Below are 24,561 nucleotides of genomic sequence, written 5' to 3' on the forward strand. Positions count from 1 at the left end.
CTACTTCTCATAGATGAGCAGCTGCTAGGCAGGACTGTCTTGAAAGCAGAGAGACAGTGAGAGAGACCATTTGGTGCCTGAATGTGAGCGAGCGAGCGAGGGAGAGAGAGAGAGAGAGAGAGAGAGACGCACACACTCAGCGTGAGCCTGTGGTTTAAGCAGACACTAGCCGTGCGTTTAGGGAAACCCACAGTCTCAGCTCCCTGGGATAACGGAGTGTTGTTCCTGGCCCTGCTCTTTTTTCCCCCTTTTTATTCTGTTTTGTTTTATTCCCTCCATCCATTCTCTTCTTCCTTTTGCCTGCGGAGATTGCTGGACCGCTGTTACCTCCCTGAAACACGCCGAGCCGGTAAGGGGGCACGCTAACTATTTCTGTTTCCTGCTTTTTGTGTGTGTCAGCCTTGTTGTATCTCATTTCTGCTTCATTCATTCTAATTGCTTGGGTAGAGAGAGAGAGGCTAGCGCGATACCTAGGTGATGCTGTACCGGCATCCGTCGCAGCCGGCTGGGTGCGGAAGAAGAAAGAGCGAGGGATTGGAGGAGAGAGGGAAAGGGGTGTTCTACTTTCTCAACCCCACGATCGGTCAACTGGGGCTCGTCCTCTTTCACTGCAGCACATGGCAGCCCATTCACACACACTGGCACACTGGTACACGTCCTGTAGAACTAACCGTCTGCTTTAGTAAAGCTAATTTACACACCTATTAGCCTAATCAATACACATCCTCTCACATTAACTGAGGCCAGTGGTGCATAAGGAGGCGTTATGGGCAAATAGTCAGGCACACTGTACAAGTGTTTTCTTTCTCTTTAAGCGAAGTGATAGCTTGATCTTCATAGAAATTTACATTTACAATACATTTTATTCCCAGTTGACCTTTTGCACAGGCATTTCGGTGCAAACCAGAAACCACAGAGGGCTAATTAGGCTGCATGCAGTTGTATGTGTGCATGCTTGTGCATTGTTGTAGCCAAAAACAGTATGTGAAGGGCTGAGAGAAATGAATGAAACCATGAATGGAGAGACGAACCACTCCTTTTTTCGATCCTCGCTCGCTCCTGTATGCATGGGAGAGGAAATTCACACCTGAGGGGGGAAGAGAGAGGTGGATGTATGAATGAAGCCCTAAAATATGGAGTCTGGTCATGCATGTCATGATATGAATGCTTTTGGTTGCCAGACCCCTGACATGTCGAGAAAAAAATCAGGTTGGGTGGCTACAAAATCTGTCATTTACTGGTAATGAATTTGCGAGGGTGGTGAGCTTTCGTTTTTAGTCATTATATAAAATCATTGTTCCTTTTGCACAAGTACTAAAGATTTGTGTTCTTAAAAAGAACTCGAACCACACCAAATTTGAAGTGTAACCTACTCAAAATGAATGCAAATAAATATATATGAATGTATATATATATATATATATATATATGTGTGTGTGTGTGTGTGTGTGTGTGTGTGTATTATTATTACTTCTAGAAATGATCGAAAATGCTTTATAAACAAAAAAAGTTTTGAAATTCGACCATCAAATTATTATATACCTCATTAGTTGGTGTCAGCACCATACACACCATACATCAGTTTATCACAAATATATGCTTTACCTTTATATATAATCAATCTGAGGCTGAAAATGTATTTACTTGTCTGTTGCTAGGACACTCCCTTTGAACATTTTATACGAGGCCTCTGATTGGCTGCAGCCAATGATGCAAGTTTCTCACCCCAAATCTTTCCTCTTCGCCCATGGAAACATGCCTGTCTGCATTTCTACCTTTCCATCTCTCTACCTCTGTGTCAGAGACCGTCTGAACCTCTTCTCCATCATGCATCTCTCTATCACTTCTTTGTTACAATAAGGTTAGATGCAGAGCACCAATCGGTTTCTCTTTGTTGTCTTCCCACTTTTAGATAAATTGTATAAAAATCTACTTGCAGTAAGAAGGAAAAATCATTAAAGCTTTATACAGTAGCTGTTCATTCTCAGGGGTCTTCTCTCTGCTGATTTGTGATTTCTGGTCCTGTACTGGTGGCAGTGACTCTGACCCCCACCTTCCACATGAGCATTACATATGTGCTGTACTGTAAGTGGGTCAGGGTAAAGAGTGTTTCATGTCATGTGTGTCTCAGGCCTGAAGTGGCCTGAAGCTGGACATTCATAGAGCGTGGGAATCAGGAGAGGAGGGGGTTGAAATGTCTTTGCTAACCTTGGGACAAACTTCCACCATCACCACTGCAACCTGACCCATACGTGCATTATAATGCATATGTATCAATGTGTAGAACACCAACAATTTATTTTTGTGCTACTTAAAGGCGCAGTCCATCCAAAAATGAAAGTTCTGACATAATTTGTATCATTTACCCTCATGTCATTCCCAGGGGCATTTCGTTTCATCAGTACTGTGGCACAGCCAGACCCCCATATTTTCTGCCCATGTTCTCAAATTAGCAGAAAATAAAATTTGCCCATATTTTCAAAATCTTATTAAATGCTGTTATGGATATAAATGGTCTAAACCTGCAGTGCATATTTAAAGCTGTGCATGCATTAAAGAGCTGCTTCGTCATGACAAACAATACGTTTACAAGTTTAGCTTTCTACAATGGAAAACAACAAAATAAAAATGTGTGATAAAAAAATAAGGGTTTGAGTAAATTAATGAATCCAAATGAATCACAAATAATTTGATCAGCAGAGTGTGTCATTTGTGAATCTGGCATCACAGTTCTGATTCTAAATCGCTCAACACTATTATTATATTAGCAGAAGAATTATTCTCAGGAAAGTATACAATAATCTTCATTGACATATAAAGATTAATTAATATTTTACTGGGGCACAGCAGTTCTCTAAAATGGTGTACTTGACATTTTATCCTCTGCAAAGCACAAGAGAATAAATTTTCAAGAACGCTGGAGCTCAGACAGACATTGACTTTCATTGTATGGACAAAAACACACCTTCTTTGTGTATATGAAATACATCATGACTTTGAAGGAACACCTTGTTCTGTGATCTTCAGCTTGGTGCCATTTATCTCCATGAGAATGCTGACATCTTTTATAAGAGGCGTAATGGATTAAATTTGAAACCTCAGTAAAACGCAAGGCTAATTTTAAACGACCTGATAATACTAAAGAATCAAATCTAACCAAATCCAGTCAACTGATAACCTGTGTGCTATGAAATTGCTGGATTAATGGCTACACCACTAACTTAAGTTGAAAAGATTTCCATTTAAAATATGAGGGATTACAGAGCAATTGTAAAGTGTAAAGACACACATACTGTTTTTAATAGCTTGTCTGATCCCCTCCTAAAATCCTACTATACTTTGACTTTAATGACTTACAGGAATAATATCACAAATTTTGCCAATGGATCTTATGGCATATTAATGAAGTTTCAAAAGGAAGCTTAAAAATGTATCTCGCTAAACGAGTTCAGGCTTTTTATCAAACTTTCTTTAACACCTATAATTAATTGAACGAATTTGCATCTTCATTTACCCTCAATGTGTTTAACTGTAAGGAGTGTGATTGTGATTGATTTTGCCATTTTCTCATTCAGTGTCTCGCTTCAGGTGCTTTTTTTGGCACTAATCCTTCGCATAAATTAAACTCCATTTTCTTACATACATACAAAAAGTAGCTACACTATATGTACATTTCTCAGAACGACTGCCACAGGAAATGGTTACAGATACTATATAAGGTCACGGCGACCTGTGTCCACATTTTGATTTCCTACAGGCCTGTGGCAAGAGCAACGGCTGAGACAGCGCTATGTGAGACGCACCCATAGCATGCACAGGCCAGACACTTTTCACTGCTGCAGACTCACCGATCTCTTTCAGAAGGGCATGATGTGCCTAGATGACAGTGGATAGTCACTGAGACCATTTTATGCTTTTGTATGCATTTTATTATCAGTGCGTCACCACATTCGGACAATATGAGAGATTTGCAGAGGTACTGTATGTCCAAAACCATTGTTCGAAAAACTGAAAGTGGCACAGTCCTGCATGAATTCTAATACTGAAATGATTAAGCTTCAACTATGTAGCTTCACTTAACAGACAGAATAGCAAAAATGACTGTTTTCAGACAGGTTTTCCCAAAAGGCTCTATTGGGACATTGAGAACCAGACCACTGTAGGATTAAAACAAGACTGAGACTTTTTATTTGGCAGACAGGCTCTGTGGAGCAGAGGCAAAGTGAGTGATGCTGGAGCTGATACCGGGTTCTTATCCTCTCTTATCTGTCTATCTGCCCTGCAAAATCAGACCAGCGAGAGCAGGAAAGTTGCTGCCAGACTTCCCACCAAATGCTTTGATGAGCAATCAGAAGCTTGAGGAGCAAGTTAACACAAACTCAAATGCTCCAATCCTTGCTCCAAAGACACAAGTTTTTAAACTGGGTCATGTTGAAATTTCCATTAGTTACGGGGATCAAAAGCATCTCTGTGATTGAGCTCTGCATCCAACCACACTCTTTTTAGGTGTACATTTTTCAGTCACTTAGGAAAAGGCAAATAAAACATTTACAGAGTACTTCACAATTTTGAGAAAAAAAAAACAAAAAACAAAAAACACTTGAACAAAACAACCCAAGATCAAGAGCATATGACCTAGACAGCATTAAATGAGGTTCACTTGGAATGAGGATAAATATTTGTTTTGTGCAATAACATTGGTTTAATAAAAAACACTTAACTTATACAAGGAACAGGCAACATGTTAATAATAAATATCAGTGCCTGACTTTAAGTACATTCTTGTAAAAGCTACATTCTAAAATGTTTTGGCAAGGCGATTTTATTTACATAGCAAATTTCGGTAATGCTTTAGTTAATGACAGTAGTTTACATGAACTAACAATGAAAAATACTTATAAAGCATTTATTAATCTTACCTGTATTTAATATTCATTTCAACATTTACTTATACATTATTAAAATCAAAAGTTATGTCTGCAGACATAAACATGGTTCTATTATTATATTATTTAATGGACCTGAGCTAACATGGACTAGGGAACAATTGTATTTGTATGGACTTGCACTAACAAAGATGAATAAATACTGCAACCAATGTATTGCTCATAGTTATTAGTAAACGCTTTAACATGGGACCTTATTGTAAAAAAGTGTTACCCAAATTTCATATACAGTGGTGCATGAAAATTAGAAATAAATAAACTACTTACAATTATGGTATTAATGTGAAGGGTAGATCTTCAAGCAAAGTCACTACTTCAGGATTAATATTTCTTCTGTTTTGAATACTGCAAAAACATTTTGATGAGCATGGCAATCCTGATGAAAGGACCCACAGCTGGTCACTGTCATCTATTTTTTGGATGCTGGTCCTCAGGACGAGATGCTAGTGTGCTGATGTCCCAGCAAGACTTCTTCAGACCACCAGCATAACAGCTTTGGGTGCTGGAATTTCATGTTAGTCTTTCTAGAAGGGTTCTGAACTAAGACATCAGGCAAACACGTGTGATTTATTCCAAGGAGATTGCAAGTGTTCTTGCTATATTTAGCACCTGGTTTTGCTCCCTGACCTTGAGCAGGTGTGTTCCACACGGGGAGTGAGACATGGGTAAAACAGACACAAACTGGCAGGTAGACCTCAGTGCAGTTGGGTTTAGGCTTGATGACCTGCCAGAATAGCTCAATCACCCCAATGGCAGTAGCGTCTTTTGTTTTCCCTTCAGAAAGCGGGGAAGACAGCAATACCACAATACATAAGACACGTGCCTTTGTGCAAATGGTTACTCTATTTATGATGCTTTCTGGTGTTCTGCTGACTAAACTGCTACTAAACACATCATTCACTCTCAGGGGATGTTCTGATTTTTAAAAACGAGATAAAAATGAGCCTGAGGGTAGAATTTGGTTATTATGGATCTGGATATTGCTGCCGTATTTCTATTAAGGAGACAATGAAGCAGAACAGTGGAATCCATTTATCCATTCCTGACAGTTGGTTTGTTGTTTGCTCATTGTTTTGCATTGCGCTTTGCTAATAAGGTCCTTCAAATGTAATGCATTGGAAAATTCCAAAATCTAAAGCCTTCATTTTGTGCTATAGTTAATTCCACTCATCAGAAGGAAATGAGCAAAACTATGAAAGATTCCCTGATTCTTATCTTTTGTCAGCCCTTGAGCAAAGGCACACAATGCTAATTTGCAATTGCCCTGTGCGCTATTCTCCGGTCTCAGCCTTTTTTCTTCCAGCGCTGTGGATGGAGGGAGCATGGGGGAGGGGTGGCGATGGAGGATTGTTCCCTTCTTTCTCTCTCCTCTTCCCGCTTCCTGCACTAGCACGTTTTGCTATTCTCTAATATTGGTGCAGGTGACAAGGGGCCGATGATGGCCGAGCATCCTCAACCCTGTCATCTGTAGCATTGGGTTTCCATTCATTAGCTTCATCCGGCACTGACACTGCCATCTCCCATCAAGCCCCGGAGGCGAGCCCGCTGTCAATACCCATTTCTCTTTGAGGACCTGCCATGCTTGGCTAATGCTATCTCCACACACTGTAGAAGCTATAATGGTGCTCATTAAAAAAGTTGGACATGTCATAGACAGGAAGTGAAAAAGAAGTTCCCTGAATTCCCTTGTGAAATAGAAGTACACTTAAGCATACAGTACTTTTAATGCGATGCTTTTGGACACTTACTTGTATGTTAATTGTAATTAAATGAAAGACCGATTCTCACTATTAACTAGTTGCTTATTAGAATACCTATTATTAACATATTAGCTGTTTATTAGTACTTATAAAGCACATATTCTGCATGACCATATTCTATATCCCTAATACCTTACTAGCTGTTAATAGGCAGCAAATTAGGAGTTCACTGAGGCAAAAGTCGTAGTTAATGGTTTGTTAATAAGGAGAACTGAACCTTAAAATAAAGTGTGTCCTAAATGTCTTACCGTTTAGATGCAAATTATATTAAATGCAATCAGCCTTTACAATGTTTTTCTCACCCAGGACATAAGAACATGTTTATATGTAATTTCATAATTCTATTGTATTTAAAATATGGTAACGTTGAATGTACTGACAAGGATTTATGTTACACTAAAATATATAAATGTACTTAATTCGAATTTCTATTGAAACTTGTATATTGTTCATTTAAATATGTTTTTGATTACACATTTGAAATGATTAAGTTGTAATTAAGTACATTTAAAATATATTAACTTTAAATGGAATGTTGACTAGCACTGATACAATTATAATCAAGTACATTACATGGGCTTTAGTATCTTAGTCAGCAAATCAAATGAAATGTAGTAATGTACTTCAAAATGTACATTAAAATATAACTTTTAAATGGGCATTATTACGTCTACTTACAAAACACTTAGGTGGCCTATTATTTCTTTAATATTCATTCATATATCTCTGCTAATATAATATTTTAAGAATTTCATTATTTTCCACAAGACCTAAGAACAAAATGTAAGAAAACTTGACAATAACAGTGAAAAAGCTTTTTCTCTCCACTATCCATACACACTCTCATTATTCTTATAAATATCTCAGTCTGAAAGTGCTTTCAAAACCATTTTTGATAAAGACAGGTAAAATAATGTGGACTAGTTTATCCCATATGTAGAATACTTTTATGAATTAAAATCCTAAATAAAAGACGCCCCTTCTAGAAGCACACCCCGATCAAACAGGTGCCTCATTGAAGGTTAATAATGTGTTGGCTTGGAGGCTTTTACTGTAGTTTGACTATAATTTGCAAAATGTATTTTCACATACTTACAGTAAAACCTATTCACATTAAGCCTGAATGTTCATTGTGACAATATTTTGAAAAGAAACATTGGACCTATTCATGTATTTACATGTATTCATTTTGTAGATGCTTTTACTTAGAAATGAGGAATATCAGAAGCAATTTATAGGGCCTACAATATTTGCAGAACAAAATGATCCACCAATGTGTTTTTGTACCGTTCTAAATACAACAGCTTTTCACTCCCAGTACCCTTTAAAGGGGCAATGTTGTGTCTTATTTAACCCTAAAAGGCTTGAGATTACATCTTACATCTTTACACCTTTAAAAGGGTAGATAAGGTACAAAGTTCTTCCTTTAAGGGTACTTACCCCATGGCTAGTTGTTGTTCTCCTAATTTAGCACCTTTTTTTTCTGAAAGTGCAGTTTGATTAAAAACTGAACAATAAATGAGATTTCAGTTTTTCTGGTCATGTTTCATGAGCCGCTGTGTTGGGGTGCTTCATTTAGTGCTCATTTAAACAGTGTAGAGTCTATTCTCACTAATTCCTGCTTCATAAAACAAAAATAAATATGCCATTAGTACAAGTGGAACTATATATGGGGTTTAAACGGGCCAAAACTACTTTAAGAGCTTTCTGTATAGAGTGAATGCAGAAGAGAACATCTGTTCCAGTTTCTCAGAGAGCTCTTTATTGTAATGCAAGTCCTTTAGATAAAGATAAAGTCCTTTTGAAGTGACCATGTCCTGCCACAGCATTGTAAGGATGTTCCTGGCAAAGGTCAAAGTTCATTAAGAAATGCTTGACCTTGTGTTTTGTTCACTGTGACATGAACATCAGTCAGACATGGTAAATGGACTCCATTTATATAGCACTTTCAACAGACCCATGGCCATCCAAAGCGCTTTACAAGTTGCCTCACATTCACCCATTCATACACCGATGGTGGTGGTGTCAGCCATGCAAGGAGCCATCCAGCTCATCGGGAGCAGCTGGGGTCAGGTGTCTGGCTCAAGGACACCTCGGCACTTGGTCAGATGGAGCTGGGGATTGAACCACCAACCTTCCAGTTTGTAGACAACCTACATGAACCACTAAGCCACTGCCTCTAAGACATTTCTTGGCCCCGGTGACCCTGGATGACCCCTGCACAGTCAATAAGTCTGAATTCTCTTAACACCGCAGTGAATTCAGTTCCACTGGCCTGGACTGAATCTCCACAGCATGCATCTAGCACTTGAAATATTGCTAGTGACTTCTGAAGAGAAACATATTGTTATACACTACCTTTGAGGGGTGTTGTTTTGTGTAACATGTCCCCTACGTATTCTACGCCCATGTGTACCATTTATAAAGTAATAACTACTGGTTATAGACTAATGGTTATACTTTATCAGCATTAAATTATTCAAAAGTGACTTTAAGGACAATTTAAATTTTGTCCTTTTTAGTTTAGAGAATGTTTTTATTATTATTATTCATTATTAATTTAAGTTTTAGTTGTTTAATGCATCAAGTTAAGCTATTAAAATGAAAAAAATTATTTTAATATTATTTTTTAAACCAAATTTTTATTATGGTTTTAATTTTAGTTTCACTTTTAATTTTAGTTAACTACCAAAGACTTTATATTGCACAATATTACTGTTTTTACTATATTTCTGATCAAATAAATGCAGCCTTGGTGAGCATCAAAGTCTTCTTTCAAAAAGTTTTACCGACCCAAACATTTGAACGGCAGGGTAAACATTTTCACAATCAGTGTACCTCATTATTATTATTATTTTTTTTTACAGTAAATAGTAATTAAATTGGTAGATTCAAAGACATATACATTGTGTTAACATTTGTAGGTGAAATTAACCTACAAATTGTATACTTCTTAGTCTCTGCACTAGAAGCTGTGTATTTTAACATCTAAAATGAACCCACTTCAGTGGAACTACAGTAGAACTGATCCTGAGTCATGTTAGTGTGGTAAATGATCACGAGATGTTATTCTAGATGAAGAAAGATCATATCAGTCATAAAGTCACTGCAGTGAGCAGATTGCTTTGTGTGCTGCATGATGCTGCACACTGCCTCAGATTTACGAGGGACATTGCTGCATAATGCATTGAGCTAACTCTTTACATGCCTCCTTATTTGGAGGGTGATACTGTGTGTGTGTGTGTGTGAGAGAGAGAGAGAGAGAGATGATAGATTGGTGGCTGTCCGTGCCACTCAAGAAATGAATCAGATTGTGACCTGTCGAATGTATCCATGAATCCCTCCCCAGAGATTTATCACTATATTATCTGCCTGACTGACTGCTTTAAAACAAGCCACTGTATGTAAGCACATCCATAACCCAATATTGAGATTTGTGATCAAATTAATATACATCTCAGTGACCTGTTATTACACTGTGAAGGTAACAAATATTTTACAAAGACTCCGGTTTTGTCTAAAGAAAATAAGTACTCCTAGCCTATAGAACCATTATATATTTTCTTCATTCATTTCTTTCAAATTACTCCATTAGTCCTATTATTCTCAATAAGTGCTTCACAGTTTGTATTATACTGATTTTTTGCACTGATGGGTTGCACTAATCTTGTACTCAGAAAAAAAAAAAATTGTTTGTGCTTTTTTTTAACAGCAATGAGGATTTGATGAGGTTTGCATGAAAATAATGTCATTAATAGAAAAAGAAAATCCTAAAAGGCTTAATTATCTCTGAAGCAAAATGTCAAAACAAATGGAGAGATTTTGGCAGGAAAAATGTGATGCCTTGTTGTTTGCTTTTTTTTGTGAAACATGTTAATCTGACCATCTCTTTATTTCTGGTTCTCTCTTTCAGGTAGCGGAGGCTGATGCTGTGATACTGCAGGAGAAAACTACAGGCTCTCATTTGATGCAGTGAAGTGCTCCGTGAGGACAATCGCAAGCAAAGGTATGGAACAAAAATAATGCATCCATATTCGTCATGCCATATGGCACCATGCATGAGAAAAAGAGGTGAAAATCAAAGGCAAAATAAGTGTCTGAAAGCGATTGCATTCTGTCTGCGCACTTTCATTGTTGGCGCAGATTTTCTCATCGGTTTCAGCACAAACAGTGTCACAACTCCAATCAAAAATAGCCTATGAACAGATGCCATGCAGAAACATTTATAGATTTTAGCTTCCATCTTTGAAGCCATGCTTATTTAGTGCAGTCTGCCATTCATATCTTTATAAAGCAATGAAGCCAACAGATATTTGAGACAAAAGCTTTAGTGTTGAAGTTATGCAACATCCTGCATGTGGCATTACAATAAATATGCATTTCCTAGGTCAGGTCTGGACCAGTCTGAGCGAGTCAGAAAGGGACAGTGTGATATTGCTGTGTAAGCACAAGGTTTTGCTCTAGTTTCTGTCTCAGACAGTTGCGATCCATTTCCATTGGCCCAACAAGCTGCCACCAGGGTCATTTCCTTATAACGAACTACACTGGGGCTCTGTTCTCAATGTTTAGTTCTACAAAGTCTGCTTTAATGAATTTCCTTTTTTCCACTTTAGCCCAAACAATACATTTTATATCACTGATCATTTTAAACCAGAAAATAGCAAAAACGACAAAATAGTAGGTACTCTCTTTTACTACAGAGCACAAATCGATGGCTGTTTAATTCTAAATTCAGTCGAGGATATGTTTTGTACACAGGAAACTGCAATTGGAAAGCTCAAGCTATCGGTAAACCCCTGCACTAGTATAAGCCAGCAGCTCTCTAACCTCTCACCCCATCAAAACCAAGCATACATGTATAGTGGTACCACGGAGAAACAGTTTCAACAGGCTCTTTTAAATTAAGCCCTGCCTTTAAATAGCTGTCAGAAAAAGAGAAGTGTGAAAAGAGCAGAGCGATGTTGAATGCAGAGCTGCAGAGGGGACCGTTGGTAAGGCTGAGAGGGTTTCTGTGGGGCTTTACGGCACCAGCCGCATTAAGACAGACTCTTCACAGCTGGGTTCAGGGACCGCTCTGGAGGAGGAGTACAGCGGAGGGACAGACTCGAAAACTGAGAGGACTAGCACAGTGAGGCTTTATTAAGGGAAGTCGGAAGAAGGAAGACAAACATTTGTTGGCTGGTAAGTGAAGGACAATCATATGTGTCAAGCTGTATGCTTTTTGTTGACGTGACAGATACGGAAGGTTTATTATTGGTTGACAGTTTCAGTTTTTCAGTGAGAGCTTTGGGGAGACAAAAGATTGATGGATCTGAGGTTTACGTGAGAGCTTCTGTTGGAATGAGGCACAAGGGATAACACTAGACAGACAGACAAACAGATAGAGACAGAGAGACAGACAGAGACAAAGAGACAAACAGACAGAAAGACTGTCATATACACTAGACTAGGATTTGGCTGGTAGATGATGAAAGCATCAGATAGAGAGAGTAAAGGCGGGAGAGGCGATGTGGTCCAGCCATGGAAACAGGGCTCTACTGGTGGTTGCCAGGAGACAGGCGGAGGGGGATATATATTGCCTCTTAAGTGATAAACAGGCTGAGAGGAGCCATTTTTGTGTTGTATGCCATAAGCGAAGGATATGGCTTTATATGAGCTTTTATTAGTGTTCCTGTGGCTCAGTGGTAGAGCATTGCATTAGCAGTGCAAAAGGTTGTGGGTTCAATTCCCAGGGAACACATGTTAGGATAAAAATTTTAGCCTGAATGCACTATAAGTTGCATTGGATAAAAGCGTTTTTTTTTTTTTTTTTTTTTTTGTATGAAAGATTTAAAAGCCTAGATATGTAACAGCCAGGTTTTTATTTCAAACACTGCCAATATGCGCATTTGTGTGTCTTGGGAAATGCCATGATAGGTTTTGCGTTATCATCAGTGCCAGGATAATCCAGCTTTTTTATTTCTCGAACGTTTCTATATACTAGTCTGTCCAGAATTGTTCCTCTATTGCAAGCTTTTATTTGCACCATTTGGTGTCCATTGCCATCTGCAGTTGATATTCAAAGCATGCAAACTGATTTAACAAACGAAATGGTTATTTTTACATTATATTCCAACCAAATGCAATGCAATAAAGCGATAAGCAGCAAAAACATTTATTCTAAGCAAATCAGAGTTTTTGTCAATCATTTAGTTTCTATTTATGTTTTGTTGAGCTGGTTAGCCCCACCCATAGTGAAATCTCATTGGTCCAAAATTCCACTCCATAATAACTGATTAGCTATAAATGTGTCATGTCACATAGCAATTTCACTTTCAGTATGGACAGGAAGATTTGCTATAAACGTTAAGTCACAGCTGGTTAGGACAGGCAGACCTCAGCTATGTGCTACTACACAGTGTTAATGTGAGTTCATTTAATAATACCTCGCCATTATTTATAGCTACTGTACATCTCAAGTCACACGATGCTAGATCACCACCAAAAGGTGTTTGTTTCTGCTTGTGCTATTTGTGTCATGATCTCTGGGTTATTTCTGCTCTTTTCCTGTATTATATTCAAATGCTGCATTGCAACAAACACCATAATATTCACATCTTTAAAAGCATGCATTTATTTTTACCAAACTTCTATAATGAAGAAAAGAAAGGAAAATTGATTTTTTTCTGTCCCCACAACAAACATTGCATTACAGCAGTGTTACAGCACTTTGTCAGAAGGGTTATTCTATTGAATTATTTCAGACACAAACAGCCTCTTTTATTACAGTCTACCCTATGGAAAAACTAGCAGCTTTTTTCAACTTTATGCAATGCACAGTCTAGCTCTTGTCACAGCATATGACAAAATCCAGTGCTTTTGCAGTGAAAATAAACACTGAAGTCTTGCTAATGAGTATCATCTAGGTTGTATTTCTTTGTACTGTATGTATTTGTCTTCCTTGCCCAGGTTTGCCGGCCATGGGGAACCTCATTAAGGTCCTTGGCAAGGATTTAGAGAACTGTCCTCATTTTTTCCTGGATTTTGAAAGTAAGTTTTTCGCTGGTGTATGGTGTGTGTACATGTGTTCGGATGTGTGTATGTGTGTGTGATTGGAGATGGAGGTATCAGGGTTGAGCAGGTGTAGACGCATCCTCTAGGTGGATGAAGACAGACTGAAGTTGTTTTTGTTTGTTTTTGGAAACTGTTTCTTTTTGCTCTCATGTATAGAAAGAGAGCAGAAAGGAGGAGTTTCAGTGTGACCATATGAACATCCCCCGTGAATCTCCACACCTTAAGTCCATCCCCCACACCCTATACGCCCCGACCCCCATCCCAGACTCCACGCACATTCACACGAACACACACCCAACACCAGACACACGTCTGCCTCATCTCCCATGACCCACGTGCATCTCCCTTCTCTCTGTTCCAGGGGGATCATGGGAAATCTCCTGAAACTGCTGGCTTGCACCGAGTTTGAGCATGGCCCAATAGTTTTCCTTGACTTTGAACGTGAGATCATCAGCTTCTTATGTTTTGAGTTTGCTTTTCTTTCCCTTTTGATCACAGTTCCTCCTCATTAGCTGTCCTCTACATTTTCACTTCCTTTTCTCCACCATCCCTCTTTTTGTGAATCAATGCGTGGCATTCAAGGGTTTTTTGGTGACCTCAATTTGTGACGTGACCTTTTTTGCGCTCCTCTCCAGGTCACTTATGATTCGCTGAACCAAAGGTCGTTGTACGAATGCCATGCTTTTTTTTTTTTTTTTTGCAGTTAGAGCGGGATGGAAAGCATAATCACATAGCACTTACCTTATCTCTTTTTTTTACCCCAAACCTTTGCAGACTTGCAATCTGTTCCGGTGTGTCCTGTGCATCTGGATGTGTGTGTGTGTGTGTGTGTGTGTGTGAATGCATTATTAACCAGTCTGAGGATTTAAGGAAGTGGGAATGGAAGCTGCCTATTGAAAGGGGAGCCTCAATTTCCTTTTTCTCTGATGTCATGTTCCCTTTTAACCCTTACCTAAGCACTTCTCTCCCTCCTTTCTTTTATGACACCTCTAACAGCTACATGCCTAACATCTCCTTTTTTATGGAGGAAATAAAACTCCTGTCCCTGAAAGTGTGAGATCCTGGAAGACTTAGAGTAGTTGTTGTCCAGTCTATAACATCAAATGTAAGCTGCCCTTCCTCTACGAATTTGCATAATATAAAGTAGTAATATCAAAATGTTGAAATCAAGCAAAAAACAAAAAACAAATGGACAACAGCCACTCTCCTGATCTGTACTTTGTGATTTTGTGATAGCGAAACAATGATCACCTGTGTTATACTGCACTGGTTTACATTTCCTCAGTTCTGAAATGGGGTTAGTGTGCCACTAATGGCATTCATAAAAAGCCAATATCTCAAATACAAGACACAAGTGGCATAGAAACAGGCTTTGAGGCTCTGAAACATGCGATAACCAAAAGGTTTGTGTGGTGCACAATAAAAGTGTGCAAAAGGGAAAGCAAACATTACATTGCTACTGTAGCATTGACGCCTGTCTTCAGACTCTGCTCTTTGAAGATCACGGGCAGGATGAGCAAACAGACCCGGAGGTGACATGAATGGGAGGAGCCATTGGCAATTAGACTGAAGCTTAGAGTGTGTGTGTGTTTGTACTGAAGCATGTTTGCTCAGCTGATAGCACAAACAGCTATGTGTGTATTCAGTCAAACACTGACAGGGAAAATGCATCAAGGAGCTCTGACAGGGTTAACTGCTTGTATATACATCACAGCCCCTCTGCTTGGATGCAAGATAAATCAGGCCTGCTTCACAGATCACTTACCATACAGAGGCTTGAGCAATCTTAATAATAATCCACAAATACCTTCCTTCAGTAAAAAAAGCCTAAACCAAACAAAAAGAAAAGAAAAGGAGAAAGATGATGGATTTATTTCTTACAAACACACAGCTTTTCACTTCATAAGACATTAATTGATTGACTGAAGTTGTGTGGATTACTTGTGAATTATTGTGATGTTTTTATCAGCTTTTTGGACTCCTCTGTTTGGATGTGTTGCATATCATGCGGTTAAAACCCGAAGGCTAAATAGAGACGTCCTCCAGAGGATGATATTGTTTGCTTTCCTGCCTGCTATCATCAGCTTATTAATCAAATGCCTGATGCTTGCTGTGTTGGAAGCTGACACGACTCTTTAAACCCATCCCAGCCTCGCCAGCGACTCCATATGGAGCTGCTTCATTGGCCGTGGCCTTTCATCGACATTTCCCACCGGAGCTGTTAATATCAGCCCAAAAAAATCCTGACACACACTGACACAACCCAAATCCGACTCATGTACTTCCGACTCACAATAACACCATCATCATTACCAGATTAATCCATATGGATTTATGCTTCCTATCTCTCAAAGCTCGTTGGAAAGCACTGTCCCCCTCTGGGTGCCAAAAGAAGATGATAATCCAATGTTAGCACCAAATTAACTCACACCATGAAAGTTTCTTGTAATTACTGGTCCAGTTTTTTTGATGTAACATATATCCAAAACAAAACCCATCAAGACAAGAAGAAATGATATCAGTATGATAGTGTGACAAAGGTGATCCCTAACTCAGGTTGGCCAAAGAACTGAAAGAGGACAGTGTATATTTTGAGCATATATGTATGTATGTCACATTCTGACCAACTGTTTCTGACTTCTGCCCTCAGATGCTCAGCCCACAGAGGCAGAGACAGCCGTGTGGAATCAGGTTAGTGCCGTGCTGGAAGAGGCCCATGGGATACTGGCGGAGTTACAGTCTTACAATGGAGCAGGACAAGAAATAAGAGAGGTGGGGCTATTTTTACATTTATTAGCTGTGCTTACCTCTGCAAAACCTGCTGCTACAATGCTAGATTGCTCTGGGTGGTTGCTTTCTCATCCAAGTCAAAATATTGTCCATTTATTGACTGTTTTATCATCTTCCAGTATAATATTGTAAGCCTGGTTGGAAAGTTAACTGAACATGTCTTATCTAAAAGCTGCATGTTTTGAAATATAATGCATGTATAGTACAATTGTTGTGGTCAGTGCAAATCACTAATGAAAAATTAGATAAATAGATAAAAAAACTGTCATTTGTCTGTCGTTTGTTCTCAAAAAAGAAATACTGTAAAACAGTAATATCAAAATTAAATAACCCTATTTTAATATAGCCTACACTATCATTCAAAATTTTATATCGTTTAAAATGCAGCGGAAACATTAATATTGTGAAATATTTTTAGTTTAAAACAAATGTTTTCTATGTGAATATATTTAAAAATGTAATTTATTCCGGTGATGCAAAGTTTTTAAGCATCATTACTGCACTCTTCTGTGTAACGTGATCCTTCAGAAATCTTTCTAATGATGATTTGCTGCTGAAATATTTATTATTATTATTATCAATGTTGAATACCTTTATATTTCTGTGGAAACTGTGATACATTGCGTCAAGATTTTGTTCAATCAGTATAAAGATTAAAAAGGAACAGTTTATATCTAAGATAGAAATTATTTGTAACGTTGTAGGCTATTTTTTTTTCTTTGACCAACTTAATGCATCCTTACTGAATAAAAGTATTAATTTCTTTAAAAGAAATTAATTTCTTTAAAACTGCATTAACACTGCATATGAAATGTCTCTCTAGAATACTTAATTCAGTAATGCCATTGAGTGATCATATAGTTTTGTATAATGAGTGTTAACCTGGATATTTCATCATCATACATGACAATGACTGATGCTACTTTCATGCATGGTGAGCATAAAATCTTTGATAGATGACTAGAAGCTCAAAAGTATCCAGTTAAAGCAAGAAAAACCGAACACTGCAGCTAAAAACTAATCCAAAGTAACCTTTTCCAATTAAATCAAAAGATTAAAAAGAATAAGGATTTATTTGAGATAGAAGTCATTTGTAACAATATAAATGTCTTTACTTTCACCATTGACCAATTTAATGCATTCTTGCTGAATAAAAGTATTAATTTCTTTCAAATATGTATAGGTACCATTAGAGTTTTCACTCCTTTTTTAATTTAGTGGGAAAAAAATAAATAAATTTTGTCCGGGTTACAACCCCTAACTAGAATAATAGTGATGCGTACCATAGAAAGATCCTGATATTTATTCATCCTGAGCCAGGAGTCAATTCACCTGTTATAAAGCACCTAGGCATTAATAAAGCATAAGGTTTGAGCAGTTTTCAATCATTCTGGTCCATAAACAGCAAATGTGCAGTAGTAATTCAGCTGTGAATGTTTCACATTGCTGAATAAATGGCACAATGCAAGTTCATTTAAAGTCTACAGATGACCTTGAGTTTTATAGTCAGTGTAAATGAAGGCTGTGTTTTCAGTTGTTCTCGCTCGTCCTTCCCTCCAGGCGATCCAGAACCCCAATGACCTCCAGTTGCAGGAGAAAGCCTGGAATGCAGTCTGCCCCCTAGTGGCCAAGCTCAAGAGATTCTACGAATTTTCTCTCAGGCTAGGTAAGTGGGTGGCCGTTGTTTTCCAATCGTCTTCTTTCAAATTCATGTAATGGGCCTTGCGTGCACGAGTCGTCCAACGCATTGACCGTGTGTACAACGAGTGCTGCAAGCATCCGTTTCTGTCCTCCTCTGCAGCTGACCTGGTAAAGAGTTGGCATGGCAACTGCGGCAGCAGAGCGTAGAGGAGGCTGTGTTTCTGCCTCCCATGCACGCTGACAATTCACTACATGGTTTGCAATAGTCGATCAGCTGCCTCTTTTTTCACAGCAGTGCTGACTAGTGAAGAAACACAGATCTCTGGCCAGACAGATAACATGCAGATAAGCTTTTTCCCTGAAAGGTAAAAAGAGGCCCCACCCTCCTCAACACATCCTGCTATCCGCAATATCTGGACCCCGGCTGATAGAGTCAGGTTTCTCGGTAGGCCTCCAGATAAAACATATCAGCTTCTTATTTATAGTAGGACTGCTGCATATTTGATGAGAGGAAAGGATAGCTCCTCTGGAGGCATGCTTAGGCATACTAATGACATTCAGACATGGCTCAGCTCTGACGGTGAATCTGTACAGTACGTCTTCTAGACGCCAAACAGGAAACAGCTTTAAACAGTACAGCGCAGACCTGCAGCATGAATTCACTATGATAATGTTAATGCAGGGATAATATTGATAAAACTGCATTAGCACTGCTTATGAAATGTCTCTCTGGAATACTTGATTCAAAAATTGTATAATGATGATTAAACTGGATATTTCACTGTCAAACATGACAACATCCTGATCCTGCTTTCATAGTTGTCATATATTGTAATATGACCTGGGAGAATTTCATTTTTTTTATTGCAATCTTTGATGGATGACTAGAACCTCCGAAATATCCAACACTGAAACTTAACCATAGAAAAAGTAACTTGGCTGTAATTACAATAAAATAGAAGTATAGGAATATTGGTAGCACTTTATTTTACAGTCCTGTTGCTCATGTACATACTATGTACTTATTATAGTAATTACAATAACTATGTAATAACTAGGTACTAACCCTGAACCTACCCCTAAACCTAACCCTATCCCATGTAGTTACCTTGTATTACCAGAACTTTCTTAGATAAATACACTGTAAGTATACTATAAGTACATGTTAGTACGCGTACTGTAAAATAAAGTGCAACCGGAATATTATTTAAACAGTTATTCATGTGATTACAAAACTGAATATTCAACAGCAACAACAATAATACAATGGGTTATTTAAAAAAAAAAAGGAAGTTTCATACAATCATATTTAAAATTTGGTAAGCCACCATGTAATAACTGGGATAACGTACAGCCTGCTGGTAATTTTATTCCCTATTAATACATCGGTTTGGGGTTTGGTTATTAAATGAGTTTTAAAAGCAGCCAGAAACAAGCATTAATGATCATAGTCATGTACTGCAGTTGGAACTCATTCCAGCGTTCTCTAGTATCCAGGCAACACTGATGGGATCACAGGTTCTTACCAGAAATTGCAGCAATTACAAAAATACAAAAGAGAGGCGTTAGAGGCAGATACAATGGTAACTGTTGTGCTGGTAACCATGCAGAGCAAATACACATATTGCAATGCTGCGCTTTTGATACATTAAGCAGGTACGCTGTGTGGATTACAAATCAGATTAAAGGCCAGAGGTGTGTGTGGGGGTGAAACTGATGATAGAAGGCCTCGAAAATCTTGAGGGGTGACAACAGCATTCACTCTGAATGAATATGAGAAGACAAAATGTAGCAGAAAAATGATTATAAAACGTAAGGGACCATCAAATCTGTAATCAAAATGTGTTTGCAGAGAACGCCCTGCGCAGTCTTTTGGAGGCCCTCACTAGCCCACCTTACGCTCCCATGCAGCATCTGGAGCGAGAGCAGGCCCTCGCCAAACAGTTCGCAGAGATCCTACACTTCACTCTCAGCTTTGATGAGCTCAAGGTGAGCATTTCTCACACATTATTCACTTTGATTTCATGTGCTCAGCTAAACTATTTAGATCTGCACTCAGTCAAGCCTCTCACGCTGAAGTTCTCAGACAGTCACGTCGAGTTAAACGTCTCAGTGGCATCTATGTTAGCTGGTCTCTCTCTAAAGTGCACCCTTGAGAATGGACATCTAGGAAATAGATCTTCACAGTGAGAGGTGTGAAGTTGGTAGCCCCTTTAATAATCTATACTGAAGGCGCTTTTGACATTTCTGAATCCTGTCTTTACTAGATGACAAATCCAGCCATACAGAATGACTTTAGTTACTATAGGAGGACCATCAGCAGGAATCGGCTGAACAACCAGCAGGTAAGTTCACAATCTGCTGAAATTGATATCACTACACTGAATATAATTGGCTGTGAAAACAAGATTCACAAACGGTACAAAGAACTGGCAAGTGGTAATTCACACTGAATTAAACATGAAATTCTGAAGCAGAAAAACTGAAATAAGAACATTCACTCTGACAATAGAAGTCATACATTTTCAATTAAAGTTGGGAACTTCGTTTGAATGACAAAGCTTGTTAAGAATGTGACCAGTTCAAATGCAGCCAGTGAAGCTCATGTGATCTGCCTCATGACGCAGTTTTATAGTGTAATGCATGTATGAACAACCAACAGTTTGAGCTTATCATTGTTAGTGTGCATGCCTTTGATGCAAAGAAACACATCAAAGTGACTATAATCGGCTGAGCAAAGAGTGCATTTGTATAGGAAGGTTAATGTGTTACTTCAGAAAAAGCTTAATCATGTGACCCGATATTTTACACTTGCATTACAGTTAGAAGCTGAGAATGAAGTGAATAATGAAATGGCCAATCGGATGTCGCTCTTCTACGCCGAAGCCACGCCCATGCTCAAAACTCTGAGCAACGCCACGACTAAGTTTGTGTCGGAGGTAATTCATGATTTCACCCAATATTCTGCAAATGTGGGATAGTTAAAGAATACTTATCATGTTATTCCAAACCTGTGAGTTGAACACAAAAGATATTTTAAAGGATATTGGTAGCCAAACGGCTGACTGTAGCTATTGACTTCCATAGTATTTGTTTCATACTATATGAAGGCAATGGCAAATGATGACAGCATTTTCATTTTTGGGTGAACTTTCTGTTAAATGAAGAGTAGCCTACATATATCCAAATATGTCAATGTCAGGGGAATATAGAAAGAAAAACGGGGAAAAATTAGTTTGTCTTAGTTTAAAGTTTTTACTTTTAGATATATCCAAATACATTTGAATGACAGTTTTGATTTGTTCAATATAGGTATTTTTCCAACCATTTGACTTCCTGTGAAACGGAGAAAACAGAAATGTTGTTGCCCTCTAGAGGCTCTTACCGGTGTTCATTTCTATGCATATTGCAGAACAAGACTTTGCCAATTGAGGACACCACAGATTGCCTGAGCACTATGGCCTGCGTGTGCCGTGTCATGTTGGAGACTCCGTAAGTTCATCTGATTCAGCGTCTTTTCAATAAAACTACGTGATCATTTGAACATTTAGAAATGTCAGTTATCCAGAATCCATTCAGTTTTGCTTAAAGTGATCACTATTTCCTATCCATAGGGAGTACCGGTGCCGTTTTACTAACACAGACACCATGCTGTTCTGCATGCGCGTGATGGTGGGCGTCATCATCCTTTATGACCATGTTCATCCAGTGGGTGCCTTTGCCAAGACCTCCAAGATTGACGTAAGAATGCTTTATTAGTTTCAGGTACACTGGACCCAAAAAGTATTTGGACACTTCAGCCACAACTTGGTCATTGGACTATAACAAAATATCAAATTCAGTGTAATTAATTTTTTTAGCAAACTAATTCACATTATATAGTAACATTGTACTGTTGAAAAAATATATACCAGTATCTAGACACTTTCTGGATGTTAGTGGATCTAATCAATACATAAGTGAAATTAATAAATCTAATGTGGCTAAATTGTCTACAGACAAATGCAACTTCAAATGCAACTTCTGCATGTTTTTGTGAATATATTTTATACTTTCTTAAATGTGCAGTTCCCGTTCGTGCACTGGTGAGAAAAAAAAAGACTTATTGTGACTTATAGCGCTCAGGTCATGTGGCCTACTTTTATGGTGTTTATTTGTCATATGAGACCTATTTGTTCATTTTATAGACAAGAGAAGCTTGGGTGATTCTACCTAGTATCGCCACACATTGTAGTACTTCTAAATCTAGAGCAGCGCTAGAGGGGTTTGTGGTCGTTCACGTATGCTTTTTTGGGGTGTGGTGGTGGGCGTCCATGATCACAGTCAGGGGTGAGGGACAGAAAGGGGTGACCTTTCTTTTAAAGCTGTATTTTTGCATGCATGTGTGTGTGTGCGTTTGCAGATGAAGGGCTGCATCAAGGTGTTGAAAGAGCAGCCTTCGAACAGTGTGGAGGGACTGTTGAATGCACTGAGGTGAGTGTGCAAATACAACACCTCCCAAATGCACATGGATAAAAAAAACTCAAATGTGTGTAGAACATGCATGACCTGAAAGCTTATTTCTTTCATCCAGGTACACAACAAGACATTTAAATGATGACAGCACCTCTAAACAAATCAGGGCCCTGCTTCAATGAGAGCGAGAAAGAGCGAGCGCAGAGAAAGAGACTGACTGTCAGAGAACAAACGACGACGGCTGGCAAACCCCTGAAGCCTGTTTGTTTACAAGAGCAAAATGCAACTTGATCTCAAATTAAATAAGATATTCTAGAAAAGAGATAGGAATATGAAAATAAATATATATATAGAGAGAGAGATTGTTGATGGTTCATCATCGTGTGTCATTTTCTAAAAGCAGGAAAAATAGAGATATATATAGATGTATATTCAAATTCAAAATGCAAACAAAACTACCCGATACAAATATAAAGGTCTTACAAAAACATATTAAACTGAATTCAAATGTGATCATTAAAACCACCAACAAAATGGTTCATATTCCAAGTTACGTCTCAAAGTATTTTTGCACACTTGAAAAGGAGTCCCACTTCACAGGAAAGACTTTAACGTGGCTTGAAACAGTGTATAGCTCAGATCCATTGTCATACGTTTAGACTCGATTTGATTTGTAACGCCTTTGCCTCATTATCCTCTATACGCTCCATCCAGTGCATTCTGGGAATCGTGGGTTTCCTGGTAAAACTGCAGTCCATGGCATTTCCTCTTTGGCACAAAGTCTGTTACAGAATAAATGTAAAGATCACATACTTGAGCTCTCTCAAACGCATACTATAACCATCTAGCTGTATATATTCGGAAAGCACAGGATAGTTTTGTATAGAAATGAAGCGTTTTGTTAGACTTCTTCACTAGTGCTGTACAGCAATACTCTACCGAGGCGACAACTGCGAACACGATCGTTTGAAATGCCTTCATACCAATGTAAGAGACACGGGATAATGCTAAGAGCTCGTCTGTGGAGGTTAAAGGCAAGTTGTACATATCATGAGACGAACAATCTTTTAAATAGCTTCTTTTTTTTTTGGCTCTTATAAAGTTTGGATGCTAAATGGAGCAAGTAAGCCATGAAACTGTAATTCAGACGCAAACACACATTCTGCCCTGTGCCATAGCTGCTTCTCGTACCCCTGCGTCTCATTCAGAGTCCACATATTACAAACATCATCTGTAGAAAGTGAGGAACTAATAAACCAAATCACACCATTGTGAACGACAACACAGCGATGTGGATTTGCTTTCCTCTGTATCCAAAAGTAAAAGCGATGCATTGCCTGCAAGCAAATCATTGCCAAATGAGACTGCGACATTGCCTAGAATAAATAGAAGTGATCTGCCGAGTGATTCGTTTAGTCATGAACACAATCTAAATCTTGAGATACATTATATACACTCAGACTTGAAGTTGCAAAACACTTTGGTGTAAATAAGAGGAGTTTTTGAGGCCTAAACAAATGTTCAGTAGAGATTCTTTCTGTTAGAATTACAGAATTAAAAACATAAAAAAAAGATGTGGGTTGAAAAACAAAAGAATGAATCATAAAGATGACAACCGTGACAAACGCAGTGCTGTATTTTGGGTGTCTCTCGCCATTAGTCGAACTTGATTTGATCTTCTAATACGTTTTCTATATGGAGTTCTGTTGCGAAACAAAAGCTCTGTATGAATATTTAGATGGCATGCTGTAAAAGTTCAGACAAGACTGTAAATATGGTGTTTTTATTCATTTAATTGTTCGGTGAATCTGAATTGGGTATGTGTTGTCTCTAAGAAAACCATGCGTTTTGGCTTGGAACATCAGACATTTGTTCCAGATCTTCAACTTCATATCAGCGGGGAATTCAAACAGGGA

At 38.4% G+C, this 24,561-nt stretch overlaps 1 protein-coding gene across 6 annotated transcripts; it reads left to right on the forward strand.

Moving 5' to 3' along the window:
* LOC127979435 (CYFIP-related Rac1 interactor A-like) lies at positions 1–24,561 on the forward strand. 6 transcript variants are annotated; one of them, XM_052584896.1, is made up of 13 exons: positions 1–349; positions 10,620–10,712; positions 13,655–13,735; positions 14,121–14,200; positions 16,410–16,531; positions 18,110–18,215; positions 20,043–20,179; positions 20,458–20,535; positions 21,013–21,129; positions 21,603–21,682; positions 21,805–21,931; positions 22,593–22,663; positions 22,764–24,561. In XM_052584896.1, the coding sequence occupies exons 4-13, from the start codon at positions 14,128–14,130 to the stop codon at positions 22,825–22,827; spliced, it is 975 nt and encodes a 324-aa protein (XP_052440856.1). In that variant the 5' UTR covers positions 1–349; positions 10,620–10,712; positions 13,655–13,735; positions 14,121–14,127; the 3' UTR covers positions 22,828–24,561. The 6 variants fall into 6 exon arrangements, with proteins under 6 accessions (XP_052440856.1, XP_052440857.1, XP_052440860.1 ...); XM_052584897.1 differs by lacking the exon at positions 13,655–13,735; XM_052584900.1 differs by lacking the exon at positions 14,121–14,200 and having other exon boundaries at positions 4–349.

The sequence above is a fragment of the Carassius gibelio genome, chromosome B19, assembly GCF_023724105.1.
Source record: "Carassius gibelio isolate Cgi1373 ecotype wild population from Czech Republic chromosome B19, carGib1.2-hapl.c, whole genome shotgun sequence".
Classification (NCBI taxonomy): Eukaryota; Metazoa; Chordata; class Actinopteri; order Cypriniformes; family Cyprinidae; genus Carassius; species Carassius gibelio.